Genomic DNA, 22,686 nt, shown 5'->3' with positions numbered 1-22,686 from the left:
ATATCTCACAGAGAGTGATTCCTTCTTCTGATGAAAAGTAAAGATTATAACAATAAATTGAAAAATGAAATATAATCCTCACAAAGTACAACTAACCACAGATAGATTTATTTTGCAGTCAAAAATACACAAACTGGGACATGAATGTTGGACACCTAAACACATGTTTACACACAACAAAAGTTGGATGAAATTTTATATTTTCTTTCACATTTAAGTTAGCTTACTTATATCCTTGTGAATACTTGCCATTACGTACACATGCATACAGAATACAATCCAACCTTTAAACATACTCAGACGCACACCCGCACACACACACACACACCCGCACACCCGCACACACAGACACACACACTCTGAAAACTGGTACATAAACATCTACAAAAACACGGTCACAAACATTACAGGTCATCAAGAGGTTCACCTGTGTGCCAAAAATATACATATACAGTGTATTGTAGATATGATCAAGAAAAGACATCATTTGTACACTATGGCAAATTCATAGCAGGCGACATTTAAGAGCAGCAGAGCAACGACAGTACATTCAAAAATTCATTTGCAGTCAAAACAACTTACACTCGAACTCAGCACTGAATAAAACTGGCTCAATGTAGCACAGAGATTTATTACATTTGAATCAAATGTTTGGGGAATACGCTCATTTGATTTTCGCTGAGATTTACATGAGAAGATTAATATGTCCGAACAATGGGGAATCAAAATGTACAAATTTAAGTTCACTGAAAAAAACCTTAGATGGTTTTCATAAGTCTCAAGTCTTATTTTCTTATAATATTTTTGTGGCTGAACATTGCCAGTAACATTAAAACAAAATGTCTGTGTGGTATTTTCACAGTTAGTTGAGAGGAAAACGCTTCTATCTCTGATGTGATGTAACATTTATTTGAATATAACATTCATATGTCATTTCATCCATCATACTCTCTATTGTTCATCCATGAAATGAAAAGTTTTAGTGGAGGGTTTCATACTTTGCCAGTACGACCATGAAAAAGGCATTCAATTGTATAAATCTTTAAAAAGTCTCAAATGTGTCCTATTGTCATATTGTTTATCAGTATGTAAACATGCTGCAGTTTTAAGTATATTCCTTGTGCTAAGCTAAGCTAACTGGCAGTAGCTTCATATTCAGCCCACACACAGTTATATCAATCTTCTCATGTAATTCTCAGGAAAACATTAAAAAGCATGATTCCCAAAAAGGTAAAACCAAGGACATTTGTCAATGAATTTTTTTAGACATATAAAAAAAACATAATGTTTAAATCATAATTGATAATAATAAAAAGAGTCTTTTTGAAAAGAGTCAGCTTTAGCCACAGTGAAGCGAAGGTGGATTTTGTTGTTGTGCTCAGAAATACTGGCAATTCTTCAAAGTTCCTCCCATCCCACAATATACAGGCGCTTTGTTCTCAAAGAACATACATGGAAATGTGGGGATTTGAGACGGGGGAGCTACAAGCAAAAATCTCTAACTCTTTTATCATCCAAAGTCGCACACTGGGCCTCATCCAGAGTCCAATTTAAATCTTTGCTGATAAGTACGGAAAAATAAACAAATGAGGTCTTGTGTTAACAATGAGATGTAAAAGTATGTTAACGCTCACTCTACACCTTCTCCCTCCAAAAATCCAAGGTTCAAAAAGCAAAATCAGTGCTGGTCCAAACTTTCTCCTCTGTTTTAAACTAACAAAATAATATTCCAACGCTGTGCTGCCACCTTGTGGTTAATAAATATACAGCACTGACATGGTCAAGTAAGGAGTTTTCTCCTCTTGATTTTTTCTCGGACAGTAACAGCTTTGAGACATGGTCGTTTCCATCTGAGCCGATTCCGACTCAGAGTGACGGCTGGTGATACAACACGTAAGCAGCAGCAGAGTGTTTTGTCCAAAAGCAGCGGAGAAGACGCCTTTGACTGATGCATTTCTCCCGTCACGTTTATGTTTTTATCTTTCTACAGGTTGTCTTAATATTTCATCTCTCGTTACATCCTCTGCAGCTTTGGACAGCAATTTACTGAAAGTGTTGTTGTTTTCTTTAAAGTCAGAATGGCACTACATGTATGAAATTGCATGAGTCTTAAAAGTTATTACACAGTGAAAAGCATGTACACTGTACATTGAGTCACATTAGATGGCACTGGTTGATGGGAAATAAATATACATCCTTACAATATCACAAATTCCTTGTTTAGAGTCGATACATTCTTTTAATCCACTCAAATGACAGTACAAAACAAACCCATAAATAACTTGAATAAATATGGTGAAAAAATTCCCTCTGTACAAATCATTCCCCTTAATCCTAAGAAATGATTCGCCCACCTGGACAGGTATTGTTTGTCGAGACTGAAAAGAGAAAATGAGCAACACGCAGCGATTGTCAAGAGCTGTCACATTAAAGCATTTTGTGATGACTGGGTATTTTCTCCGTGATGAAGCTGTTTATGTGTTTAAACTTAAGTGCTCGTTTCACTAATAAACAAGCAAAATTACAATCCACCAATAAACCCCACCGCTGTACATTCTTTCCAGTAGATGATCGTTGCCCTGTAAATAAAAGCGATTGCTGTTTGTGACTAACTAGGCACTTTGGAATATGAGTGTGTGAGATCTCAGAATTCAAAATGAAGAGCGGTTTGATATGGCACGATGGGTTGAAGGAATCCTGTCATTGGAAAGAGCATGTTGAGGGTTTGATTATCACTGGCTACAATAAAATACTGCACAGATAAACTCATGGCACTATGAGAAGCTTTGGATAAAAGCATCCACGAAATGGCACATTTACTATTTATGTTCACAGTCTGCATTAAAACACGTCCGACAAGTGTGCAAAAGAGAAAAACGAGCTGGAGGAAACTACTCTTGTGCTGGTAAACACCTCTACAGCGACAAGTGTAGATTTGCAGCGTATTTTTCATTTTTAAATAATTTTCTTCATATATCCGGGGGTTTCAACCTTTTTTAGGCTGTGACCCTTTAAGTCCACTCACTGTCCCTCATCAAGCAAACAAGGAATTTAGCTTCTCATCTTGTTTATATTCTACAAGAAAAAATATCAAACGGAATATTTTTATGGAGCAGACACTTGTCTTCCTCAATTTAATTTATCTCCGAGGTCGGGAAACACTGCTCTTCATTTATTTTGGCACTATATTCCTACATACGCTGTTCAATAGGATTTAGGATATGTGATGAAGTCGTCTACAGATCTGGGCTCCAGTTCCTTTTGTTTTTTTTAAAAGGCTGTTACAATACTGTGTTATGCAAATAGAAAGAAACTAGACACCGAACGGAACTATTTACAAAGTCCATGAGTTGTTGTTTTGTTTTTAAATATATCTTTTGACATACTCTGTACTTATGGCTGACTGTAGAAAAATGTTCAAATTCAAGATGAAACATTTAAACTATGAGCATTTGTACAAGCAAGGCGAACATTTGGTTGATATTTCCCTTTGGACTGTTGTGAGATCAGATCCAGTCTGGTGACGTATGGCACTTTGAGTCACATTGATTTTACACCGACAGCCAAACATGACCCCATAATTTCATATTAAATTTTTCATCTGTTTCACAACTTGTAGTGTTTCTATTCGAACAAACTCGACCTTAATATTATTTGTAAATGAAACAATGTATTGGGCAGAAATGAACATTTTCATATTGGCAGAAAGGGAACTCTTAATATCTCCTTAATGTTTTAATTCATAAAGAATAATTTGTTTGTAAAAAATATTAAGTGCATCATTATTCATAAAAGTTTGCAACCTACAGAGACGACTGCAGAATTATAAATACTCAAATAAATTTGAAGTGTGAAAGCCAGCTAAGCACCTCTAATGAATCTCCAGTAAATACTACAAAATATAAGAGGTGTGTGGGGCCACTTTGGTCTGGTCTGGTCTGGTTGGTCTGGATGTACGTTAGTGGGACGGCACCTTGAAGTCGACTCCGGGCCAATCACATGCTCAGGTTGGGAGGCTGATGTTGGCGTTCTCCGCCAGCGGGCTGGACATCCTTATCTGGGAGCTGCTCTTGCTGAGGATCGACAGCTGAGTCCCGCCGTTCACTCCACTGCTGGCCAGCGAAGGGTGCCGCTGCTGCTTCAGGTCCACAGCAAAGTACCGGTTCACCGTCCAGCTGCGCCATTTCCTCTTGATCTCCGACTGCACCTTCAGGGAGAAACTTCACAAGGTCATTTTTAATGTACTTTAAGCTGCACCAGCTCCATGAAAAGGTACAGTACACTGCAATTTGGTGGGTAAGAAGTGAGATATTAGATGTTTGGATATCTGATATGAGATGATACATGTAAAGCAGCAACAGTTGTTTCATAGGAGAAGCTGTAACTGTTAAAAATACCATTAAAACATTCTTATGTTTGATAACATCTACATTTAAAGTGTTTTCATAAATGTTTTTATTCCCCTACGGGTAATTAACACAAACACAGTTGTCTGTACTAAACAATCCTTATGTTAAACTCATGTATTCATCAAAAATAACTTTAAGAGCAGTTATGATATCAGTCTACATGAAAATAAGATGTGATAATGAGACATAGGACAAAATCTTACTTCTCCGTTGAGGAAACAATAGAGAACAGCGACCACAAAGCCCTGAGGGGGAGAGAGGAGAAAAAGAAATCTGAGTAAAATCATCTGGAAGTATGTTTTCACCTTTCAATACATTTTTATTAAAAAATATAATAATAATAATAATTGTCCTCGGCATATCTTTCTTTAATTTATTCTTTTTGGTTGCAGAAATGTATTTATACACATTCATCGCTTCCAGTGAGTCATTATTGTTATTTATGGTTGGTTGCGTAGCTGTGGATAGTGAGATGAAGGTTTAAACATCCGTCTCCTTAAGAGCCTCTTTGTATCCTGTGCACTCAGATGGTTCATCATCACGACTTCTCATCCATCGTTTCTCTGTCACTGAAACCGGACGTTTGAGTCGGTGCTTCTCGTACCTGGAAAGATCCGAGTCCCAGTTCAAACACCAGCCGCTCCCGCTTACTGACGTCCTCAGGTGAGAAGGCGAAGACGGTGTAGTGAATACCAAACAGAGGGATGAGCAGGAGGGTGGAGCGCGCCAGACGCCTGTGCGCACACACACACACACACACACAGATTGTAAATCAAACACAAATCAAAGCGGTTCTCATGTGAACACGTTGCACTGCTGCTGGTCGTCTGGATGTGATGCAAGAACAGAGCCACTGATGAAATGTCATGATGACACACTTTCTGTCTATTGATGTGACCTGGTTCTGTTATAAACAGATTCCAATTTAGTCAAAACACACATTTACTTTGCAGATTGAATCATAATTAACTGTTGGTTTTATTCTATTTTTCTTGTCGTCAAAAAAATCCCACAAAAATAGAAAAAACATGATGTCATCCATCTTTATTTACTGTCTGTGGTTGACAGTGTGTGTGATCAGGTGAACAGGGGAAATATTATCTGAACATCAGTAGCAAGTTATTTGTTTATACACAGTCTGTGGTATTAAGAGATGGACTAACACATTGTTGGTTTTCATCTTTTAATGGGATTTGTTGAAAATAAAAATTATTTTAAAAAACCCACAAACCTTATTGGTGACCTGCAATTAATCCCCGAAGTCACACAGATGGACAGAAACGCACAAAGTACACACAACAGATGATACCTTGATAATGGGACAACACACAAATGCGCAACACAGTGGTTTTTACAGTGCAGATCATAGATGCTCAGGGGTTATTACATGTTAACGTTGTAGTGTTGGAGGGGAACAACTATAACAGCTGCTTTCAGACATGCACTGAACTTTTCTGGAGCGGCTGTATGTGAGAACACAAATGTCTGAGCCAGTTACTCCAGATATTTTCTGGAACTTCCTCTGCCAGTCCCATCGTAGAGTGTTGATTATATTTCTAACATGCTACCGATGCAAAGCTAAAAAACAAAAAAGCAGAAAGAGTTCAAACATCTCCAGGAGCCAGAGACTTTAGGCGATAAGATTAATGATTAGTGATCAGTGATTTCTATAGTGTATAAACTGTCCTCCTGCCTCTAGCATGCAGACACCACCACTCTCCTCACTGGTGTTGGACACGTGGTTGTGAAGGTGGAGGTTACAGGTCAGTGACGGTCCTCACAGGGACAGACGTACAAACGTGCACACATGTACTGTATGTGAGAGACAGGACGCATCTGGGAATCCAGACCGTCAAAGAAAAACTCGAAGAACTCCTGGAGTGAAACACACACACACACACACATGCAGTCGGCACAGACAGACACACAAACACGCATGTCTGAGGACTCACATACACACACACACACTTACAGCGTGATGGTGGATAACTCTGACATCCTGCACGAATGCTGAACAGCCTGTGTGGGCTCACTGAAGCATTTCTGAGCACAGCTGCTACACAGCACAAAGACAACACAACAACACAACAAAGACAGTGTCTTTAGGGACACAGACACACAGTCTCACACAACACACGCACACACGTCTTCACACTTGGTCACGCACATACAGGTCTGAGCAACAGATGAAAATGACATTATCTGCAGGGCCTCAACAGACACGATCCAGTGGGAGCGGAGCAGGAGTGATGTCTGGCTACAGTACAACTCCATAATGAGGCTGGAGCTTCCTGCCAACAGGTAGTACAAACAAATCTGCTGTAAAAAAGCGTCTGAGATTTATTGAAACGTTATAAATGAGACTGTTACAGCTCATCCCAGTCCATTTATTATTGCATGGCTCCTGTCTGAACGGAGCGCCGCTGTGTTTAAAGGACACATCTAGTATTTAAAGTGTCCAGAGTTAGTCAGTAAAAAAAGTCCAGAGTTTCTCCTGGTGTCTCACTGAAGGAAACATGTCGGCGTTTCTATGTTTTACTAAAGTTCATTGATACTTTTCTGTCATTCCCAGCTGGACGGGTAATTTTGGCAAATTCTATTAAACTTTAAACAGTGCAGTTTGGGAGACTACTTTCTTCAGCGGATGAGTAATCACTTGGCGCTCTATTGGGAGCATTGACAGCAGCAGGACTGTGTTTGTGTACTGATCATCTCAACCAGTGTGACAGTGTAGCTTTAAGACAAATGAGGCTTTAGAGCACAGACAGTATATAAAGTGAAGCCCAATCTACCATGTCATCCATATTTATATATATAGTCTCTTCTTTAGATACAAACATTTGTGAGTAATTATTAGTATTAGTTGTTATATTATTGTATTGTTTTGGTTTTATCAGAGGATAAAAAACATAGAACATCACCAGACTTTCATTTAAGCAAAGGTGAATAACATTTATTTTCTAATTGTTTCAATCATAAACATTTTTTTAAATATTAATCTATCCTCATATGCAGGCACACACACACACACACACGGTTTTGACATTTCTGAAGAACATCACACGTGTTAGTGACTTTTAACTTACAGGTAAATGCTTGATTCATTTCCTCCGATATCAGGCGACTGCAGCTTCTGCACCAGGATGATAATGATTCCGATGAAGAGGACAAAATTGATCTGAGGAAAAAACAGAAACAAAACAGTCATCACTTAATTTCCGGTTAGACAAAAAAAAAAAAAAAAACACAAGAAAGAATGAATGAACAAATCTGTCGTACCATTATAGAGGCCACGACAGGTCCTTTGATCACCCACCAGAGGGCAGTGTTCTCATTCGTATCCCAGCATCTGGAGGAGGAGCACAGTGTCAATCAATAATCATCCAGCATGCTCCACTTCACTTTCTCTCCACACGTGGTGATACACAGCACAAAACAGAGCATCAATCAAGTGGCCATTTGCAGAGTGAGCGAGGGAAGGGTCACAGGAGAGTGGGGGGGATTTAAAATGGAAGCAAAGCTGACAACACATTTAATCTTCAGTATTTTAAAAACCGGACTATTACTTATATAGATCTGTTTTCTTACACTTCTATAAATACATATATATTGTTTACAGGAAATAGTAAAATACAGAGCTGGAGTTAAGGGTATGGAAATAAATAAGATAATATTGATAAATTAACAATGACAAAAACAGTGTCACGTGTTCCCTAAATTCCTGCAACTGCAAAGTTCATCTAGTTTGATTTGTGTGTTTGATTGTGAAAGTGGATCATTTGTAATTTTTTTTATTTGTTTTTTTAATTTGTACAATTAACCTAAGACAGTAAAGTAAGTAGTATTATTGAAGTGTACTTATTTTCCACTGTAATCTCAGGAAGTGAAGGTGGGGACGTACCCAGTGTCATGAAAGTGGAGCCTCAGAACTGCCCAGACAGTCACACAAATAGTGGGAGTCCCTGTGATAATACAAACACAGCATACTTGTCATGATTACAGATAATTACTCCAATCACTCAGATCCTAGTCAGATCAAGCCGACACATAACGAATGAAAGTTTGCTGTCAAATCTGGGGTCATTCAGTTTTCGTCTATAGAAAGTTCAGATCATTTTTTAAATAAAAACAAAGAAAGGTCTGTAAAACCTGCCAGGAAATTACTTGTTTTCATCCTGCATTAACAAAAACACACTGTTCAGAGAATAAATAATAATAATTCTCCCTCTCTCTCCCTGTTCTGCTGTATATCTCAAAATCAGTTCTAAAAATCTAATTTAGTCAAAGACGGGAACAAGACAACCAGATTTTCACAGATAAAAATAAAAGAGGGAAGTTCCCACTTTTCACCACTGGTCAGACGCAGACTCACCCCATCCTACGATGGTGTACCAGTAGAAGTATCGTCTCTCGGGAAAGAAGGTCTCCACCAGCAGAGTGAAGAGATACAGACCTTCAATGAAGAGCCAGAAGTAGTTGGACATGACACAGTAATGGAAGAAAACCATCACTGCTTTACACGCCACCTGCACAGAGAAACACATACGCATTAGTGCAGCAGAGGTCGATGGACGTCTGGTTCTCTTGTGACTTTTACATTGAACTGAGTCAATTCTGCAATAATATATAACATACGAGTATAAGAAAATATAAGGTGCTTAACATTATATCTTAAATTAAAGAATATAACATAAAATATAATATGAAGCTGGAGACAGAGACTGCAGCCTTGTTCTATCCAAAGTTTGTTCAGTCCCTTAAAAAACATTGGCGTCAACACACTGCAGACCCTGCTCCCGATTAACATTTTGCACAATTCGATGAGCGACGATTAAAAGTGTCTCTAATATTTCACAACCTGCAGGAAAGGACCCACCTGTGTCAGGTGGACTGTAATCTAATCAGATCATGTTAATGAATAGAGTCCACATGGCGAGCGGGGGGTCAACCAATTACAGCGATGATGTGATTTCCAGTAATACCATGTCATGATAGTGACCTGTGATTGCCATGGCGACCGCGGTAAAGAGGAGGGTTTAAAAAAAGGCCAAAGGAGCCATTGATATGTTAATGGGCCTCTAGTAGAAGGTTTCCACTGGCCTTGCAGAAGCCATTAGCGTAGCTAATTAGCTTTATTTATCATGGCTGCCGAACAAAAGTGAGCTACGTGTCGCTACCAGACAAAGGCTATAAGAGCTTGTTCTGCATGTGTAATCAGGGAGCATTACTCATGTAATTGTGTGTTTACTTTTTCTAACATTTGCGTGTGATTGAAGCTCCATCAAAAGGTGAACATCAAATAGGAAAAGACGCGTCGGTCTGTTTCTGAGCCTTGTTTTGCATCTGAAGCAGAACAGCCCGATTGTATGTTTCACTCTCTGCAATTAAATGTTGCATTTCTATCAAAGTCTTTGGAAACGTTCTCTGGAATCACTCAAATAATAATCTCCACAAACATCGTAAACCTGCCAGCAATTATTTTGTCCGAGTAAGGATCATTTAGATTAATAAAGGCCTCATTTTGCAATTATCTGCATAAAATTTAAATTAATGAAATAATTAGCCTGGGGAATTAAAAACACAATTATCAATAACCAAACAAGCAGTCGTGGTGGTTTTCTTTCCTCCAGATGACGACCACAGATACTGTTTGTTTGATAGAGCCTCTAAACGGCCGTGCAGTACATTTATATGAACGAGCTGCTGTCACTGACTGTGTGGACGAAGCAGTGGTCGCTGTCTTCCTGAGCGTACAGCACTCCGTCCTTGATGAAGACGGAGATGGCTCTCAGGATGAAGGACACAAACAGATTCATGTGGATGAAGTTTCTGGTGCAGTGGAGCTTCCTGCGGAGAAGAGAGGAGAAATAAATCTAATCTCATCCTGTTATTCACACCACTGTTTAAAAATGCATAGATAGATATAGATACAGATAAAGTAATTAATTAACAGGTTTTTAATTATAACTTCAACCTTTGGCTGTTTTACTAGAATTTCATTACCTGGCTCACTGGTTCATGGCATAGTCATTATACTGTTTTCTTTAGCTCAGCATGCCATGTAGTTATAGATTAAAACTCAGGAAGTCTGAGTTAGCTTGTCAGTAAAGTGCTTATATGTTACAGGACAGTTTCTCAGGGTCCATTAATAATTCCATGAGCCCAAAATGAAATTTTTGCAAATCTTCACAACTGAGAAGCTGGAATTTGGGAATATTTGGCATTTCTATTTTGAAAAACACCAATTAAGGGATTCTAATCTTCTATTCATGGACCACTGAGGATAAAGAAACTAAGACTAGACATGGATTCTGTCTTTTATTGGATTTCTTTTTCATTCATTAATTTTTTTAATCCAAAGAAACTCAAAAATACAGACACACATACGCCAAACATACAAAATACACAAATAACAAAAAAGATGTTTTAATTTCTAAATGGGGAAACAATAACTTGAGTTTATTGAAATGGTTGAAAAAAATGATGCTTAAATGAAAACATTATGATGCTCACCTGAATCTGCAGAGGATAACCATGGCTGTCGTCAGAGACACCAACGATGTGCTGTAGCCGACAGTGTACAGGGCCTTGACTGACGCGTAGTACATGTCCTGAGGTCACAGAGAGAGGTTCAGTGTGTGTGTGTGTGTGTGTGTGTGTGTGTGTGTGTGTGTGTGTGTGTGTGTGTGTGTGTGTGTGTGTGTGTGTGTGTGTGTGTGGGTGAGAGATGGAAATGGAAACTTCGATACGGTGCAAGAGGACATACAGGTTTGGTGGTGTTGTCGTAGAAGTAGCAGACGTCCACGTAGTGAGGGAAAGGTTCGGACCAGCCGTACTCGGTGCAGTTACGACTGACCCTCCCCATTTCTGCATGGAAAAAAAACTCTCTCTCAACTTAACAGAAAAACATTGAGCTGCGTTTGAAGGAGGTGGAAAGTGACACGTTTCACTCACCGTCTTCCGGACCCATGATGTCATGGAAGAGCTCGGGACAGTTGACCACCACAACTTCTCCAACATTGGCCCCCTGCCAGCAGGTCAGGTTGTCCCACATCCACGGACACACTGAGGACGAGAGGAAGAGACACACATGAGTTCAGTCCTGTAACTGTTTCCTCTGCACATTACGTTTGCTGTTATTACACTTAACAAATGACACTGACACTAATTAAATTGAACTAAACTGAAATGAATTGAATTTCACGGTAATTGAATCGGAGATAATAGCATTTCATTTCCAAAGATATCGAACATTTTCACGAAACCCACACAGAGAAAACAGCTGCTCACAAGGAAGCTGCTTGGAAATCGTTCTACACATCTCGACTCATCTCAGTCGGATCAGTTTAAAGGAGACATATGTGACGCTCTTTGTTAAAACTATTGCCAAACTGTTGCACCTTTCCTCCCACATCTCCACAGTGCACAGGCCAACATCACAGACAGAGCAACACACGACATTCACACTTAGTAGAACGTACAACTCTCCCAAAGCTGAGCGATGCTACACAAGATTGATGTTCTTATAGTAGCGATACAAAAGAAAAAGGAAAACCGAAATTATTTATTTGTCATAAAACGTAGTTAGAGAAACTGACAATAATAAATAAATCCTGGATCTGCACCAGAATGTAAATGGTTCTTCCCAAACCCAGGCCCCATCCCACTAAGTTTGATGAAATCAGTTTGGCAGTTTTTGCCAAATCCTGCAAATAATAAAAGAACAAACAAATAGAAGATTAGAAAATATGTCTCTCAGTATAATGGAATAGAAATAACTATCGAAAACAAAGACTGAACTACTTTCATGAAGGTTAGATTTGTATCAGCACACACGTTTCAAATGTAAAATAAACTGTGAACTGAATGTATGGGTTTAAAAATCCTCATCTGTCTTTTGGCAGATTATTCTGATACAATCCACTGAATTTGACTCAACCCAGTTCAATCTCTATTTTTGTTTGGTTTTTGTTTTGATCTGGTTCTATTCATCTGCCTCCATCATTACCTGACTCAAGCTCACTAAAAATCTCCCATCTTTTATTTTCAGTGCCGTTACATCACAGCTTTGATTTCTCTATCTCTCTTGTTCTGGTTCCATGTCCTTTATCTTCAGCACCTCCTCGTCCCTCCCTCCTCCTCCTCCTCTCACCAGCTCTCTAGGTTTAACCACGTTGTTGATGCTCGGACGGTTTTATAGCGCTGCAGTGGCAGGTCTCATTGTGTGTATGTGTGTGTGTGTGTGTGTGTGTGTGTGTGTTCACTTACATGCATTTTGTGTCATCTGTGTGTTTGTGTCTCTGGACATGCCGTTGTGTGTGCGAGTGTGTTTTCAGTCCTTCCTCTATTCTGCACGGCTCTCTAATCTGTTTTGGTTCTGTCTGGTGAGCCGGACATGAAGCCAATTACCTTTTAAAGGGCAAATCGGAGCCAAATGAGCCGCACTGAGCTACAGAGGTAACCGGCTTAATAAAGCACTCTGTCTGCATCACTGGCCGCCTCACACAGGATCCCACAGCGGGCCGAATCTTCACTGAGCTGCAAAGCCACAGAATAATAACTACACATGTAGTGCACATGCTCGGTGCAGAGCACATGCACAGAAACAGAGATGGATCCTAGAGATGGACACAGATTCTTATGATGATCTGATCAAAGGACTGGGTGAGATTTGGGTTTTGTATCCGAGTCACGGAGAGCAGCTGTAACAGAATACTGATCAGAAATTCAGAGGTAATGTTTTTATATGCGACCACATGCCACAGAAGAATTCCTTCATTCTTTAAAACATTGATTTGAAAGGGAAACTATGCTCCTGTATTAATCTACTAATTGTCAAAGAAGACAAGTAAGTAGCAAAATTAAAGCAAGGCCGCGGCTACTGATTATTTTCATCACAAACTAATGAGCCAAATATTTTCCTTTTTAATTGATTGATCAATTGGTCGATAAAATGTCCCTTACAATGCCTGAGTGACATCATCAAACTGTCTGTCAGTCCAATACAGACAAGATCTTTAAAGATGGAGAACGATTTAAGATATATTTAATTCATAGCGATCACAAAACCCTGAACATTTCTGCACACAGTGGACGAGTTAGCTACCAGCTTATTTCCTGTTAACTAACGGAACAGTGGCTCTGCAGGAGAAGTCTGTGTCTGTATCTGTGACGTGACCGTCAAGTCTTAGATGCCACCATGAATCCGAACGAATCATTCTCTCTTACATTAGGACGAACTACGAGATTAAAATGGTTCAGTTCTGAATAGTAAACACTGCAATTCATTTAACAACAATTCATTTTGCAGTTTCTAAATTCCGTTGGGTGGTGATTACAGCACCAGACAGCAAATCATTATGGAGCAATTTCACATGAGCTGCAGACCAATCTGAGGCTGGAGTACTGCAATTAAAAATATATTAACAGATCAATCATGAAATACGCGTTTAGAAATGGACCTGGATAAATCAACATGGAAAATGTGTCCAAACAAGCTAGAAGATGCCACCTCTCACTTATTGTTACTCTGTCCTCATTTCTCTTTTTTTCTTCGTCAACGTTTTTTCGACGCCTTAAGTTGGATTTCTGCAAAGCAGGCGTTTTTTATCTCCTCATCAACGATTTGCTGTCAGCAGAAACAGTGGACGGTTCCTCTTACAGGAGAGGAGGGGGTGTGTGTCCGTGAGTGGAGGCAGTGTGACCATACAGTCTGAAAATGGATATCTCAATACAGAATGAACAAGCTGCCCATGTCTCAGAGGAACAGGATTAATGTGTGTGAATGCAAATTTAAAGGTACAGCGTGTAGAATTTTGTGATATCACCTCATCCAAACATGATAAAGAATCTAGCTTAGCTTCAGTTGTCATAAAAACTCAAAAGGTGTTTAGTTTGTTCTGTCTGGACTAATGTAAAAAACATGGCAGCCTCTGTAGAAAGGGTCTCCTCGATGTAAATATAAAGTATTTGAATATAAAGTATTTAAATATAAAGGGCCTTTTCTGGGGTAAAGAAAACTACAAGTTACACAATTTAGATGAAACGAACTAGTGAAAACATCATGAGGATTATTCTACATTAAATTTCTGCCAATAGTTCCCTTTCACCTAAATCTTACACACTGGACCCTTAACCAAATCAAGAGATCTTTATATACGATGCACTCAGTCGAGCCCACCACGGATGAGGAAACGGAGATAAAAACACATGCAAAGATCTCATGCAGTTTGCAGGAAGACTTCAGGGCCGACCTTTAAGAGCTACAGATGAAAAACGAGCTGAACTTACAGCTCCTCTCTTTAAACGTGTTATCTCTCACACTGACGGCTCGATTTTTAACAAGCTAAGCACAGCACACAGTTTAAATGCGTGATGCAGGTGCATTTAAAGGCGACTTTTACTGGTGTAACGGATAAAAAAATATCACTGCAGCAGGCAAGTGGGTCAACAGGGTTGTATTAAGTCTTTTTTTAATTAATCGTGTGTATTTTTGTGCAACCACAGTGTGTGTGTTTTTTTACTATTTTGATAATGCTTCCTTAAAGTAGCCTGATACTGAAATACTAAAAAACAGTTTTGTTGGTGCATTGCGCACTACGCTGTCGCTAAATGTGCACTCAGACAGGCGCAAGTGCATTTGCCATTCAACCCCTTTAGAACTTTAAGAGTGCTTCACGCTTTAGAGCCGGATGAGACATATCCTCTCATCTCATTGTTTTCAAGAAATGTGACTGATGAAATACATCGTAATTCACTGAAATACTCGTGGGAAATGTGCTTATTGTAGCAAATGTAGTTTGTTTGTCTGCAAAATATTTTAAATTTGCATTTCAGACAATGGCTGATGATTTAGGAGAGGGGAGACATTCTTAAGCAGATGAAAATAATGAAGAAAATTCAGAGGAGAGATGGCTCACGTTGAGTATAGCCACTAAGTTTAGGGTAACGGCAATGATTTATGTAAAAGCCAAATGTTTAAGTCATCAAATGGTTTTTATTTCATGTCTCTATCTCCTTCAGAGGCTGAGAAATAAAAGTTTTTGTGCAGCATTGGTAACTTTTCAGAAAACCCTCAGATTTTAGGTGACCATTTTCAAACAAAGCTTTGGTTCTGTTGCTCTGAAACTAGCAAAGACTTCTGTCAAGCTTTGAGCTGCGGATGTAGAGATGGCCCTCGATCTTTAAGGTTTCATGTTTCTTTCTTGGTGGCTGTCAGAAAAGCTGTGACTCACAGTCCAGTCTGGGAGATGAAGTCTGCTGCGCAACTGTTGAGCTGCAGGAGGGCTGCAGCAGTTGCTAATGAAAACCACAATCCATAGCCAAGAAAATAATTGCTTCCAGGGATCACATGGCAACTTTCCTGTGTTTTTGGAGGGGAAACATGTGAACGCAGCTCAGCGTGACATTACAGGCAGACACTTGGTTTGTGAACTGTTTATCATCGGATGGTCGTCTGTGCTGCAAGGTGATGTATTTATAAACTGAACATGACATGAAGAAACGTTCATCTCTCGTCCCTACATGTCTCTCTGTGACCTTTTCAAAGCTGATTGGATAAACTGAAAAATGCCAGATCGCTCAGCAAAAAAAAAAAAAGAAGCCTGTCGTCAATTCATTGCTGGGAAGTCGCATGAAGCTCATGACCCAATACATAAACTATTTAATCACAGAGCCATGAAAACCGGTGGTGTCAGTCATCGCCCGATTGTGCAAACAGAAGGATGTGTGAACAGAAACACAAACTTACCCAACTCAAGGTCATCGCTGGGGTTGTGCAGCGCCATCCTCTCCATGCATTTCTCATGTTCACGCTTTATTATACAGTGCTCGGACTCTGAGGCCACCTGGAGAAAATACACAGACACAAAGCTGACACACAACACACTGATGCACACACACACACACACACACACACTGTGACATTGAATGTGGTCTCACTCGGGGAATGACTTAAGCAGAATATTGTTTGCCAACGTTAATTGATGTGAACGCCTTCTTATGGAAAACCTGATTGCTAACAATTGATTCGTTACACACCCAGCAACATCATGATTTATTTTGGAGTTCTATCTTTTAGCTCTAATTTTAGTTTCTACCAAACCTAAAACTTCTCCCTCTGTTTGTATCAATGTGTATTTATCTATACTACCCCACCCCCCACCCCCCTCATGAAAAAGTAGAAATATGTTTAATTACTTCCCTTGAACCCTATGTCGTAAAAATCTAATCAGAAATGATGTAGGGTTTATATAAACAGATTCCACATGTGAATTTGAAGAATCTGTGGGCGAGGTATGAGATGTTTAGGGTTGAGAAACCTTCTTGCGTCTGATTCCACTTTGACCAGTCACGTTTGAGCAGACTCTGGTTGCCTGCAAGTTAATAGTCCATGTGGGGAACAGCAGGGACTGAACACATTGACAGAAATGCTTCAGTTTTCTGCTTTCTGCGTTTTCATTTATCTGCATTCATATGCAGGTAGCGGTTAATAAAAGACCTACAAAAAGCATGGCTGCTCGTGCTTTGTGTGGAGAAACACGGCATTTGCTCGGCGACTTTCACCATTCGCTCACTTCATTTTATATGATAAAGGCAAACAGACCCCAAAATATATATTTATCTTGTTTTTTGCCTCTTAATTAAACAAATTGTGTTTCTCCATAGATTCGCCAACTGAAGACCACTTTTGAGTGATCAAATCGAATCCCTGAGACTTTTCAAATCCCCAACTTACAACCCACGTCAAATTCTGCGTCACTTTGATATTTAAAAAAAAAACACTGTGTGAGAAAGTGGTGTCGTCTGATTCTGTGGTGCAGTCACAGAAACTCTGTACCCTGAGGTAGTAGAGTTAACAAACCTCTCTCAACTTCTCCATAACTCATTTTCACTCTCTCATGGCCAATCTTGGTTTTGCACCCCCAGCTTTCCTACACCCTCCTCCCTCACTCTCACTATGAAATGATGGGTGTTATATATCCCGGCCCTCTGAGCCATGGCTGACTCTTCACTCCATCTCTCCGCGCCCTAATATGAATTCACTTCAGGCCTCGCTGCCTTGATAAGATAGGGCATCAGCCGACTGTGAAGATGTCTTAAGATTCACTTCCTCTCTCCATCGTGTTGCACGTGGAGAGAATTCTGAAGTGTTGAGTATTGTGCAGAATCATCTGAATCCACAAACAGTTCCTGCTTCACTAAACAAAAACAACAAGAAATCAGAGTCATCTTTTTTCCATCTTGTTGTTGGTGTATGATATTATTTAATGAAACTGACACTGGCGTTGTTAGAAAGAGAGACTCTTTGTACCCGTACCAAGCGTCCATGTTGCTAAGCAGCAGGTAACCAGCTAAGAGCCAACACATATTGACGGCGAGGCTTCCCAGAAATGAGAAATTATTGGATGCAGATGACTAAATGACTAATATCAGTTTGGCATGAGTGCAGACAGGCCTGTTAGATGACAATATGAAATATGTCCCTCATTAAGTGACTTATATGGAATCCTGGATAGAAATGTTTGATACTGAGGTGGAGGTGGATGGACGGGTTGAACAAACACAGGGCGGTGACCAGAGGAGACTGCGTGACTGGTACAATGCTGTGAATAGATGACTGGTTTGAAGCAAGTTAACTAAGAATTTAGGAAGAAAGACCTGTTTCAACCACGTCCACATTAAGACAACCAAGACTTGACTCCTCTCCTCTCCATCTTCCTCTCCTCTCCTCTCCTCTCCTCTCCTCTCCTCTCCTCTCTGAAACAGATGTCTGTCCAGATAAGCTGCCCATTTTGAAGCAGCAGAATTTCCCTCCCCCAGGCTGTTTTCAAGGGCCAGATAACTGAGTGGCTCCCACAGCACTGTGCAGCACAGATAATAAAACTCCCATTTGACGTTGCAGACCACTGGCCCTGTGTACAGACCCATCTGACACACGACAAGTGCATCACAACAGACTATCTGCCACATCAGTCGCTGAAGGTCAGCGTGAGACTGCCTTGTGTAAAGATGTCAGCTGGAGGAACACTTCACATATGTTCAGGAACAATGTTAAATTAGAGGTTAGAAAATACATTTGTGACCGTACGGACACATGGGGAATTCATCTCAGTCTCCCTGGTAACCATCAACAACGCAGACTATTACTGTTTTTTACTGATGATGAAGAAATAAGCAACACAATGAAAGTCAAAGAGTGAATACCAGGAAGTCTGAGTCACATTCAGTCACATTTATTTTAACAGTTAACATGTGTCTTCACCAAGGAAACTGCTGCTGCGCTGCATCAGTGTGTTGAATATAATGCCTCCCACACATCTCGCACAACTCCTCCATACTGCTTTTTATTTCTTTAATAGAAATGAGCAGATTAATCTCCGGTCAGTGAGGCCCTCTGTTATTGTTCTATAACATCCGGCCAGTCGCATTAACACAGAGCTGATCCAGGAGCTGTGAACGTATGCTGATGTGCTGAGGTGGCATATGGTGATCGCCATCCGTCCAGCGCCCGTCACAGGCACACAGAGTGTTCGTATGAAAATAGACCAGAGGAAGAGCGGAGAGAGAGGAGGCCAGTGAAGTGATGGTGACATGCAAACACACTCACAGTCCTTTGTATGGATATATGTATTCCTGTGTGCTCACACACACACACACACACACACACACACACACACACACACACACACACACACACACACACACACACACACACACACACACACACACACACACACACACACAGTGGATGCATGCACACATACAACTCACCAAGGGCAGCAGAAAGATTGCAGTCAGCAGGTAGCCTCTCATTTGTCTCCTGTGAAAGACTTGTATCCAAAAGGCTCTACAATGAATGTATGTGTGTGTGTGTGTGAGTTCACAGTGATCCACTGAAATTGCTCCCCTCAGCGTCACCACACTTCAGCATCAAGGGCTCTGAAATACAACACAGACAGAAAGAAACTCTGTAAGAGAACAAACACCAACACAACAGCAGTTCCAGTGTTGTGTTGCTCCACGGGCCAGATTAATATAGTTTTTTTTCCCAAACACTGAGTATTGTGAATGCTTCTGTTTTTTTTAGATGCTCTTTTGATTCTAGTATTGACGTCATAGCTGGTAGCTCTCTGATCTCTCATGGTAAACTTTAGAAATTGAGTCACTGGCTTCTGGGGATTGATTCCAGATACAATCATTGTTTTTACACAGACCTCAGCTCAATGGATTTATTGTGGAAAACACCAGAGTCTCACAGCAGTAGTGTAGCGTGGAAAACCACGAGAGCTTATGTGCTGTGAATATTATCTGTGGTGAGTTTGTTTCACCAGAGAAGTAAAATGGAACAGAAATGCTAAACTGATGCAGAATGGATTCATATTATAAAAATCAACTCTTTACACTTTTAAAATCATTAAAGTAATTATACTGTATATATTATTATATTGCATTTATGTTTTCTGGTAGAAATTATATCATGCCTGTGTGTGTGTGTGTGTGTGTGTGTTTATATACAATATACAGCTGTAATATATACATCTAATGCTTGTTTATTCTTTCAGAATATTATATAATATATAAATATGTGTTTTGACTTGTGTAAGATAAATAACAACAATTATTACTTTTATTAATATTATAATTATTGACAAGAGGGGGTTAGTTGATAACAAAGGGAAAGGCTAAATAAAGTAAGTCCAGGGGTTGGACTTTAAAACAACTCTCCCCCGCATTCACGTCTTACTCATCAGCATGGCTTCCTCAATGATTCACTGGAGAGAACCAGCAGACAGACACACACACACACACACACACACACACACACACACACACACACACACACACACACACACACACACACACACACACACTGACAAATTCCGCTCTGTGTCCCTTCCCTCCAGAACTGAATCCAATTACCTCTAAAGCATCTCTCGGATGCTTTATCAACTGATAGGACAGACCGTGCTCAGAAGAACAACCCTGAGATACAGAGGGGGATAATAACACGTGTGCAAGCAGAGCTGAAACCAAACTGTCTGCAAGAAACAGAAAGACTGACACACGCAGAGACGGACATGGGATCTGTTGGTGTGTTTCATTTTGTCTCTTTAACCCAAAGTATCACAGCAGCCATGTTGCTGGAGGCTGCAGAGACAACAGAAGGGCCGACATCAAACTCTCCTGGAGGGCAAAAGAAAGCGAGAGAGTGTTTTCTCTGCTCAGCTCTGGATACATGACGCTCAAATTCAAAATGTTGTTTAAACCAAAGGCAAAAAGCATTAGGGCAGGACACCTTTAAATTAAATCAGCCTGTGACAGAAGACTGAGAAAACACATATGAAAAATGTGCACATATATGACTGAGTGAGTGAGTGTGTGAGTGTGTGTGTGTGTGTGTGTGCGCGTGTGGAGATACAGATGCAGAAAGACAAAAACAAGAGATGGAGAGGAAAAGAACGAGCTCTCTTCATGTCTGTGCACCATCTTTAATGATTTATCTCCATGGCAAAGAGAATTTTAAAGATCTGTCTCATCAGATCAGCTGCTTCATCATGTGTGTTGAATTCCTCTGTGGTGCATCAATGATTCATCCCCAGTTTAAACCGATCCCATGTAAGACATGAGAGGCTTCCAATTAACCCAAATGCAGCTCTGTTAAAGCCTGCATGCATCTGTCAGTGTGCAGCGACGCTCCCATTCAAAACCATGACAGAGGAATGACAGTTAATCCCTGCTGCAGTTTTTCCTCCTCTTAAAAACGTTTTAGACAAATCGTGGAGGAAAAGATGAACATAAAACAGTCAATTACAATCAATCAGTAAAAATGATCTTCCCCCTGGTGCTGCAGGATCAATGGGCTAATTTCTCAGCCTTTCCCCTCCTTCTAGTCCCGCTTTCACTCAGGTTTGATTCATCCCGTGCATGCGGGTGACCTTCGCTTTGCACATTGGAAAACAAAAGCAAAGACGAGCGTCTGCCCCCCGTTTGTTCCCTGCACCCACACTGTCATTCAAGAGGAAATTTGACTTTATTTCAAAACGTGAAAATCTTCCTCTTCATGCAGCAGCCGCAGAGAAAGCCAGAGATGTGAGTGAAAGCGCATCAGCAGCCGAGAAAACAAGTAGAAAGGGAACTTACCGATGCGTAATTTTCACAGGCGCAAATATCTACACATGAGGCCATCGGTATTCCGCCGCGATGTTTGGCTGCGGTTTGGTTTTTCTTGGAGAATATCTCGTTTTACGCACACGACGCAGCAATCAGCTCTTTCCTGGGAAATGACAGGTGCCGATACTGCTGCTGCTGCAGGACGCAAACTCACCGCTGCTGCTGCTGCGGCACCACGACGAGGAGGAGGAGGAGGAAGAGGAAGAGGAGGACAGGGAGGGTGGTGTCAGTTCCTTCGGGATTCGCACCTCTTCAGACACAGAGGCAACAAAGTGAGGAAACAGTTTAGTCTAATAATGCAGGGATGCAGCTTTGAGGAGGAGGAGGAGGAGGAGGAGGAAGAGTAAGAGGAGGGATTACAAATAAATCTCAACATGCACCGGGATGTTGATCAGACAGAAAAAAACACACCCTGCCCACGTGTATTCTCATGCGTGGGAGTTTGATCCAAAAACTATTCATGAACTCCCCGACGTGTGCGCCTGCGCCAATCAGACGCTCCAGAAGGTCCGGCTCCCTGCTGTGGGTAATTTGCGGTGCACTGAGTCGTGCGTGACTCACAAATAGTCGAAAGTTCATGTGAATCCCTGCGTGTGATCCAGAAAAATCCAGAAGTACACGTCAGTCAAGACACACAAAAGATATTTTGGTCCAAAGAGAGAAAGTGACTCTCTGGAACGTGAGCTGTGGTGTTTAACTTTCAGCACCACGGACAGTCACCGCAGAACCGCCCCCAGGTCATTAACGAGCTGGAAGACACACCCCCACTGAAGTTCATCACATGCATGTCTTCTGGAAATGGATGTAAACAGTGGATCCATTATGAAATGTAAAAAAATAAATAAGGAAAGCAACAACACAGATGAAAACCAATCGATCATAGGGATGAAAAACCACCATATAGATATATAAGCATGAAGGATGAAATCACAGGGATGCAAAACAAAAGATGACCGCGAAGAAATGCAAAACCATAGAGATGTTAGAGAGATGCAAAATGACCACAAAGAGACACAAAACTACCTCCATAGAGAAACAAATGCATGATGACCAGCAAGATGTAAAGATACAAAGCAATCACATGGATACAAACAACCAACCAAAG

The 22,686-nt window shown here is 40.5% G+C and overlaps 1 protein-coding gene across 6 annotated transcripts; it reads right to left on the bottom strand.

The window, feature by feature from the left end:
- Nucleotides 1-86: 86 nt before the first annotated feature.
- Nucleotides 87-22,254, bottom strand: LOC109647336 (pituitary adenylate cyclase-activating polypeptide type I receptor-like). Of its 6 annotated transcripts, none has more exons than XM_069511142.1 (16): nt 21,993-22,254; nt 21,552-21,831; nt 19,182-19,349; nt 16,159-16,255; nt 11,364-11,474; nt 11,176-11,276; nt 10,923-11,020; nt 10,124-10,256; nt 8,782-8,935; nt 8,311-8,371; nt 7,689-7,758; nt 7,496-7,587; nt 6,382-6,465; nt 5,014-5,143; nt 4,613-4,654; nt 87-4,220 (listed from the first exon to the last, which is right to left on the bottom strand). In XM_069511142.1, exons 3-16 carry the CDS (start codon nt 19,221-19,223, stop codon nt 3,996-3,998), a joined length of 1,440 nt encoding a protein of 479 aa, XP_069367243.1. In that variant the 5' UTR covers nt 19,224-19,349; nt 21,552-21,831; nt 21,993-22,254; the 3' UTR covers nt 87-3,995. The 6 variants fall into 6 exon arrangements, with proteins under 6 accessions (XP_069367243.1, XP_069367245.1, XP_069367244.1 ...); XM_069511144.1 differs by having other exon boundaries at nt 21,736-21,831; XM_069511143.1 differs by lacking the exon at nt 21,993-22,254 and having other exon boundaries at nt 21,736-21,946.
- Between the last annotated feature and the right edge of the window lie 432 nt (nt 22,255-22,686).

The sequence above is a fragment of the Paralichthys olivaceus genome, chromosome 16 (genome assembly GCF_024713975.1).
Source record: "Paralichthys olivaceus isolate ysfri-2021 chromosome 16, ASM2471397v2, whole genome shotgun sequence".
NCBI lineage: Eukaryota > Metazoa > Chordata > Actinopteri > Pleuronectiformes > Paralichthyidae > Paralichthys > Paralichthys olivaceus.
Note: the sequence above shows the minus strand (reverse complement) of the source record. Positions and strands in the feature narration are given on the sequence as shown.

What these genes read in the sequence shown, in the direction of transcription:
- LOC109647336 (XM_069511142.1), bottom strand. Translation starts at nt 19,223, where the DNA reads ATGAGAGGCTACCTGCTGACTGCAATCTTTCTGCTGCCCTTG. An exon ending in CTGTCGTGGCCTCTATAATG is followed by an intron (nt 7,588 to 7,688) that starts GTACGACAGATT and finishes TTTTTTCCTCAG; the next exon opens with ATCAATTTTGTCCTCTTCAT. An exon ending in ATTGTTTCCTCAACGGAGAA is followed by an intron (nt 4,221 to 4,612) that starts GTAAGATTTTGT and finishes GACCTTGTGAAG; the next exon opens with TTTCTCCCTGAAGGTGCAGT.